The sequence below is a fragment of the Centroberyx affinis genome, unplaced genomic scaffold (genome assembly GCF_046629955.1).
Source record: "Centroberyx affinis isolate AG114_WGS23_722 - 3 ecotype Tasmania unplaced genomic scaffold, CSIRO-AGI_Caff_v1 ptg004463l_1, whole genome shotgun sequence".
Lineage (NCBI taxonomy): Eukaryota > Metazoa > Chordata > Actinopteri > Beryciformes > Berycidae > Centroberyx > Centroberyx affinis.
In genome coordinates this window covers 21672-29404 of record NW_027282126.1, presented here as the reverse complement: position 1 = coordinate 29404, position 7733 = coordinate 21672, and the positions used below count along the sequence as shown (strand labels likewise).

Below are 7733 nucleotides of genomic sequence, written 5' to 3'. Positions count from 1 at the left end.
TCCACCCCGCTGAGGTCAAGGCCAAGGTTAGGATTAGGATTGGTGTTTGTGTCCACTGGAAGGAGGCAATCTACAGCCCACCCTATAGAGATCCTGCTATGGGGACATGCTGGGAGGTACCACAGAAGAAGAAGACTACATGGAACTTCTGAGAGCTGCTTTAGTGTTGCCCCGGCAACCGGCACAATCCCTGGTCTTTTGGCGAGGCTTTCAGCAGGCCTCAATCACACTTCCTTTCGCTTGAGAGAGTTTTTTTTCTCTAGCGCTGTTAAATAGGAGGGAGGCCCTGTGTGTTCAAAGGAAAATTCACAGGAGCTGAAGTATGAGGTAATATACTGGGGCATGTTTTTACTAAAATAAAAAGATGTTAGCCAATAAGGGTTTACTGATTTTATGAAAAATAGAATTACTTACACAATGGACAAATTATACAGTCAAAGAAAAATATCTCAGTAGATTTACATAAACAGTTCAAGTTGTTAATAAACATGAATGACATAATGGAACAATAAAATGTGCACAGACATTGGAAACAGTATTTGGCTTGAGTAGCAGCAGCAAAGCTTTAGAAAAAATCTAAATCCTATCCTTGTATGACTATTTAGCCACTAATTGCTAATGTGCTAGTGTAGTTTTCTTCTTTTGCATTGCACAGTGAAGTCAGATCTTAACCTCTTGTTCCTAGAAATGCAGCCAAAGCCAGTACACAGGATATGCTCTATGGCAACGAGTACCTGCCCAAATTAGGGTGATTGAGAAATGTCTTTTCAAAAATAGCCCGCCATATTACCCAACTTCCTCCGCCCACCCAGCTACTCCCCCAGCCCGGCCCATCAGAAGTGAACTGGGCTCAGCCACCTAGGAGAGAGAGAGAGGCGTCTCAGTCAGCCTCGAACGCCCCGTTGGTGGCTCCCTGGCACTCACTCTTTTTCCAGCGCTTGGACAAGATCCTGTTGAGCAAGCCTGGGGATCTGTGCGTCTGAGGCTGGGGGGCCGGGGGCACAGGCAGAGGGGTCTGGGGCCTCTGCACCAGGAAGGGGCCCTCCCTCTCCCTCTGGACCCCATCCAGCCCCCCTCCTCCTCCTGCTCTGCTCCCCCTCCTGAGGGCCTGCAGCCTGTGTCCGCTGGGGGACAAAGAGGAAATAACAAACACAAAGGCGCTGTTTATTCCTCATGACCCAAATTCCACCGCTAGCAGACAAGACAAGCACGGAGCTGTACAGAGGGCTCTGTGTGGTGGGTGAGTGTGTGTGTGTACGTCTGTGTGTATGTGTGTATGTGTGAGTGTGTGTGTGTGGGTAAAATTCAATGGCAGACTGTCAAATACAAATCCCCACTCCTCTCACACAAACCCTGCAGTGCCAAGAGCGATACCCAATCAGATAACACTTTTAGATGTGGAGCATTAAACCGATGGCCTTGAAAAACTCTTCTATATTGGATCATATTTGACATTACATCATTAAGTATTAGACTAACCAGTCCCATAAAAGTTTGATTGTGCCGCCATAAATCCCCATAATACTTTTAGAGGGAAAACTAGAAACTCTTTTCTTCCCTTTCCTGAGTATCACCTCCCCCTCTCTCTCTTTCCCCTTTGCCCCTGGATGCTGTGAGTGAGATGCAGTGCAGTGAGAGGGGATTGATCGGAGTGTGTGTGCGTGTGTGTCTGTGTGTGTGTGTGTGTGTGTATGTGTGTGTGTGTTGGGGGGGGTGTAATCTGTGTGCTTTGTCAACTAATGAGGGACGAGAGGGGCCACCTGTTCAGGGGCGCTGGGCGGAGCGGAGTGGGATGGGAGGGTGTGTGGGGGTGCGGTGATGGAACAGCTGCTGGGTGGAGTGTGCATGATGTGTGTGTATGCACTTGTTGAGGGGGGAAGTGTGTATTATTTTGTTTATGCGTGTGTGCGTGTGTGCGTGTGTGGAATCCTATTTTTTATATATATACTGATAACACTCACCTTCCACATCTCCCATGTATTCCTGACACATTGTCCCAGGCGGAGCTTCTCAGAGATAAAGTCCTCCGCAGGTCTTTGGCAGCCACGTTCCCCTGAGAATGGAAACAATCCAGTGTGTTGGGGTTGGAGTTACTGTCCCGCTCTCCTGATGTCCTGCCATGACCTGCACACTGTCTCTGCTAACTGTTCTTATCTGCTGTTTTCTTCTCTAAGTCGACACAACTATTCCTTTTTTCTCCCCCTCAAACGACAAGCCCCTTTTATTTCTTTTTTTCTTTACTGAGACAGTAGAAGGATTATGAAGTACAGGAAAGAAAGTTTATTGAGGCATTTGATCGTAGGATTGAACATGCGCTTGCAGAAGCATTGGTCTTAACTACTACATCATCTCTGGACTTCTTCCTACCCTTAAAAACAAATAAAAGTATATTTTTGTAGAATATTTTTGTAAGAAATGAGGTCTATACATCATATTAAGGCTCTTAATATAGCAAAAGCATACCATGACCAAAACATTTGATTGTAACAAAGCATTAAACTTGACATTAATGAGAAAGATGTGAGTGTTTTGTCTATTCTTTCAAAACTGCTCTGGCTTCGGAGGCTCATGAATCCTATTGTCCAAATTTATATCTTTGAAATAGAATAGAATAGAATAGAATAGAATAGAATGGACAATCTACCCTCAGACAGTAAGCAGTAGCACAGTCCACTGCACACCATACTGCTGCATTGCTGAGCACAGGCAGCCAACCAACCTGGCCCAGCTCCATCACACAGGAGGCGGGGAAGTAGCCCCGCTGGCCGTCCTGCAGCCGCCCAAACCACCTCTCCTCCTCATGTTTGGACAGCACCAGGATGACGTCACCCCGGGACAGCGCCAGCTCGTCGGGCCAGTGGGGCTTGTAGCTGTGCGCCACTACCATCTAATGGACAAAATGAGAATTACAGCCTAAGCACTGTGTTGTTTTCAATCTCTATATCTATTTTACTCAGAATCCTGTTTCTCAAAATGTAAGGTGTGCTGTCAAATACCATACTAACTTTTTAACTAGTACGGTTTGTTACATTATATTTTTTTATTATGATAAATGTGGTAACCGGCTTCCATGTCATTACTGCTATCTACAACTCAGCCGTTGACAGAGTGAATGGAGAGGATTATATGTTCTAAGACTCAGAGATTACCTGCTGAGCAGTGAAATAGAAACCCTAAATCTGGGTCTGCTCTACATTATCTGTTCCTTCTAAATTAGGTTCATGTTGGTCATAGGAATCAGATAAATTAAATATCAAATGGAAGCAGAAGAAACTGATGGACTGGATCAGTATAAAACTCACACCAATCAAACTAAATATGAGGATTAGGAAATATGAAATTTGGGGTTTTCCTGCTGCAAAAAACTGCAGAAACCTGCATTACCAACCAGCCAAAGATTAACAACAAGATGCAGTTTTCTGTCAATGCATATTAGATCGATATTTAAATCAAGAGGAAATTTTAACTTGCCTTATCAGCTTCTGCTCTATATCGATACCTTCCTGTTAACCATTGAGAGGGGAGATGAATCAGCAAAAAGTCACATCACAAAGGTTTTTTTTTTTGTTTGTCACAACAACTGCAAATGTGTACAGTGCATGAGAAATCCTGTTTCAGTTTGTCTGTCACAACACATCATAACACTGGCATAATGCAGTATAATGTATGTGGATTGGTGAGTATGGAACCATGACCTTTGACTACACATAAACAACCCATAGGGAGTGAAAACAAATGATCTATCCGTTGTTCGTTATTCATCTGAGCACTGATATGCCATTTGTTATCATAAACAGTGAAAATAATGGCATGTTGCACCTTCAGTATGTGCTATGCTTCACTGCAGATATGATTCCACTCACCTTGTGGTGCAAGGACAGTGGTGAAGACTTCAAAGTGCTCGTTGCTCTGCATGTAGACACGCTGCATCTTGAAGATCTGCCTGGCACTCGCACACTGACTGAGGCTCCTGCACTCTCTCTGCTCTAGCTTGAAATAAATGCAGCTGACTAATCCACTGCAGCACGGACGAGAGCTGGACACAAGCACAAACACAGCCAGCCTACAGGGACGATACATACACACAAGCAGAGCGTTCTCACAGCACAGGACTACATGGCAATCAAATGCACACACTTGCTAGTTTATGTTGAAAAGGTGTATGATGAATAGACTAACATTCTGAACTGAATTGAGAATGCATGGTCAATTCTAATTCAATTACTGGAGATGGAATCAGAATGTCACCCAGCTCCAAGGAAACAGAACTGGAATTGAATTGGAATGGCAAGAAACAGAATTGAATTCCATGAAATTCCATGAAATTCCACTTCTAAGAGAGAAGCTGTAAGTCACCTGAAACGTCCCTTTAACATTGTATGATATTCAGTATTGATAATATATAGGCCTAACACTACCTGTAATCTCAGATATGTGGGAAGAAAAAACATTGAATTAAATGTAACTTCCTGAAATTCCAATTCTGTTTCCTATAAATTTTAGGAATTAGAATTGATAAATTCATTCATGAATTAACCCCAACAGTTATCATTTTCAAGGACGAATGAAGACATCCTCTGAAAAAGATCAATTCTCGATCAACAGTAGTCTAAAGATGAACTCATTAACACTACTGTTCTCGCTCACGTGGAATAAAAGGCATCCTCCGTCTCTGGGAGATCATGCTTGACCACCTCATCCTCATCATGCCTCTGCCTATTGTTCTCTGTCCATCTGGTCGCAGGCGAGAGGCTGAGAGCCGCTGCCGCTGCCCGCCTAACACGGATGAGAATTCATAATTTTACCTCGTCAGAGCGCATGATTGATTTTGTGTATTGACTGTGTCCCATTTTTGAGCGGCCAGGGTGAGAAGGGACAAAGATGAATGGGCTTGGGACAGGGTGGCGGACTAGTCAACAGATGGTGATTGACCCCCTCCCCCCCCCCTCTCCTCTGCTGTGCAATGGAGCTTGGCTGTGAGCTTGTGTCAGCAGTCAAAAAGCATCCATCAACAAGATGAGAGATTATCCCGTCAGTCACAATCATATCTCAGTATTGGAAGTATGCTGCAAGCCTTTAACCATTAAATGTCATTTAATAGGTCAATTGGCCTTGACATCATTCACTTTCTTACCTATTAAAAACTGCATAGGGACTAGATGAAACGACTTATTTTCCCTTTTCACAGTCAATGTCAACAGGAAATAGGGCTGCACTCCTGTCAAGAGGGCCATGGATTAGTTTGGTGGACTGAGCAAGGAGACGTGTGTTTGAGTACAGTACACTGACAGAGGAAACGCCTGTAAATGGATGAGACAACTAATTAACCTCACTGTCTTCGAACTCAGTGAGCCTGCATAAGCATTACACTTGATTGGACTGCATCCCGACTAACTCTAAAATCTCGTTCAAGATAGCCAGCACACTAAACTGCTGAGACAGTTTTAACTGCCTCTATAGAAGAAAAGACTGTCCTTCTTTTGCACAGACCAACATGCCATCAGTATTACAGAATAACTGACATGCTCAATTGATTTCTGTTTAATTAATAGCTATTTCTCGGGTAAAGTTTTGGCCTAATGTACTGAAGGTGTGTTCTACACGTTAATAGCTCTCACCTCTCTTAATACAGTGTGTGTCTCAGGTCTAGACAGCGAGGCCAAAGCAAAGCCTTTACATAACCAAAACCACAGGTAAGCCAATTAGAAAACTTGTTTACTTCTAGGAAGAAGAAAATACATAAGCACTGAGCAACTCTATTTTCAGTCATCTGTCAGCACAGCTCAGGACAATTACTAAAATTAATGTGAAGTACATCAAGAAGCTGTTGTGCATCCCGTGTTTACCTCGGCCGTTTGTTGAGACGCAGGCTACATCATGGAAACATTAGATTGTATTAACTAGATCCACCCTCACCACTTCTGTAATAATCCATTTTAATCTGTCTGTGTATAAAGGTGCTAATCTATGAATAAACAGCAACATTTCACAGCCTTGAGCAAAAGAACAATTACAGAAATGAGTGTTGCTCCACAGCACCATCTAAACAGCCTGATTCATTACAAACAAAGGTCTTTCATAGCAGTGGTGACTGTATATATATTCAGCAGTCATTCGGAGAGGAAGGGAAACACAACCATCTGATTCTGATTTTAATTTGGCCTGTGATATTGAAACATACCTACCAAGTGTTCAACATTAACATCACACCACAAATGAAGCATGTTCATTGGCTTACATACTGTACTGGGGGGCAATATTTACACATTTTATGACAATTTTAAAGTCTCTCCTGGCATACAGTGGACGAACATACACTGAACACACTGGACAGTCAAAGCATCACACCACGTCCTTCATGGGTGAAGCAGAAGAGTCATTTCATATTGCATGGGTCCAGTTCAAAGCTTTGATGACAAGGCACTTGTCGATGAGGATTTGAGTATTCAGCGCTTTCCAGGCTTGGCGCGTTTCTGTCCTCCTCCAGCTTTACCAGCTTTACCAGCTTTGCTTCCTTTACCCTTCCCACCCTTCCCTCCCTTTCCCCCCTTTCCTTTCCCTGAAAAGTTGCCCTTGCGTCCTTTCTTTCCTGCACCCTTCTTGTATCTGGCTGCAGCCTCCTCCCTGTCGTCTTCTCTCATCTGCTTGTTGACAGCCTTGGTGACGTCCAACCTGGGTTTCTTGCTGTCGATGATTTTCAGAAGGTCCAGCTGCTTCTGCTTTTCACTGGAGAAGTCACCGATGAGGGGTTCAAACCTTCTCTTCTTGCCTGTGTTCTTGGGGGCTTTCTCCTTCGGCAGGCGGTCCTGGAACTTGCCCACCGATGCTGTGGAGGTTTTGGCGACGCTGACGGCTCGGGCCAGGTCAGACTTGGACTGCTGGGCCGTGGGAGTCAGCCCGACACCCGGCACTTTGATCTTCTGCGCCCTGGCGATGTTCCTGAGTCTGTTCAGCTCGTTCTTCGCCACTCTCTCCTTCTTGGCAGTGTTGCGCTTCTGAAACTGGTCCACGTTGGGGTCTGCGGTCTCCGGCACCTCGATCAGCCACTCCTTGGTGTCGTCCTTCGCCCTCTTGTAGCCCCAGCGCCGCTTCCACTCCTTCGCGACATCATCCCAAACCAGATTTGTCTTCTTCTTTTTCTGTATTCCCTTCAGCTTGGCAAACTGCTCCCATTTGGTCGGGGCCTTGGCCTTCGGAGGGGGTTTCTCTCTGGGCAGTGGAGTCGCCGGGTCCGGGAGTTTAGCGACTATCGCCTCCTCAACCCTCTCCGTCGGATGTTTCCATATCTCGTTGATGAGAAGCTGCGTGTTGCCCCGAGCCAGCGACCGCAGAAACTCCTCTTTCTTCTGCTCCCTGAACTCACGGGAGTCGATACGGTTCTTGTCGCACGCTAGCAGGTTCCCGATGTCAAACTCTAGATCAAGTTCTTTCTGGACGGTGATACTTTTGAGTTTTTCTGCCTCTTCTTGCTCAGCTTTAGCCAACACCTCTTCTACGCTGCACGCTGCCATGTTGGTTGATGCGTAGGTTGTCGGTCCCCACGTGTGAACCTATCACGTGGTAAAGGATTTCTCTAAATTATTTCCGGGTTACGGATGGTATGGGAAAGTTCCACGTTTTGTCCACAAGAGGGGAGTGTTAGCCCACTGCTTTTAATTGTCACACTGAAATTATATTTATATTTACTGAAATTATAACATCTCCATCTGTTTCTCTGCTCCCTTTCTCTCTTT

The 7733-nt window shown here is 44.9% G+C and overlaps 2 protein-coding genes across 2 annotated transcripts; both read right to left on the bottom strand.

The window, feature by feature from the left end:
• Nucleotides 1-880: 880 nt before the first annotated feature.
• On the bottom strand, nt 881-3930 carry LOC139665133 (vexin). Its single transcript, XM_071544103.1, has 4 exons — nt 3864-3930; nt 2720-2880; nt 1962-2053; nt 881-1124 (listed from the first exon to the last, which is right to left on the bottom strand). The coding sequence occupies exons 1-4, from the start codon at nt 3928-3930 to the stop codon at nt 881-883; spliced, it is 564 nt and encodes a 187-aa protein (XP_071400204.1).
• A 1320-nt stretch (nt 3931-5250) lies between these two features.
• rrs1 (ribosome biogenesis regulator 1 homolog) lies at nt 5251-7517 on the bottom strand. Its single transcript, XM_071544101.1, has one exon. It carries the CDS (start codon nt 7509-7511, stop codon nt 6447-6449), a length of 1065 nt encoding a protein of 354 aa, XP_071400202.1. The 5' UTR covers nt 7512-7517; the 3' UTR covers nt 5251-6446.
• Between the last annotated feature and the right edge of the window lie 216 nt (nt 7518-7733).

Coding starts and splice junctions, on each gene's coding strand:
- LOC139665133 (XM_071544103.1), bottom strand. CDS start 3,930: ATGCAGCGTGTCTACATGCAGAGCAACGAGCACTTTGAAGTCTTCACC. Junction 2,054..2,719: donor GTGTGATGGAGCTGGGCCAG/GTTGGTTGGCTG, acceptor TTCCATTCTCAG/GGGAACGTGGCTGCCAAAGA. Junction 1,125..1,961: donor ATACATGGGAGATGTGGAAG/GTGAGTGTTATC, acceptor TTTGTCCCCCAG/CGGACACAGGCTGCAGGCCC.
- rrs1 (XM_071544101.1), bottom strand. CDS start 7,511: ATGGCAGCGTGCAGCGTAGAAGAGGTGTTGGCTAAAGCTGAGCAAGAA.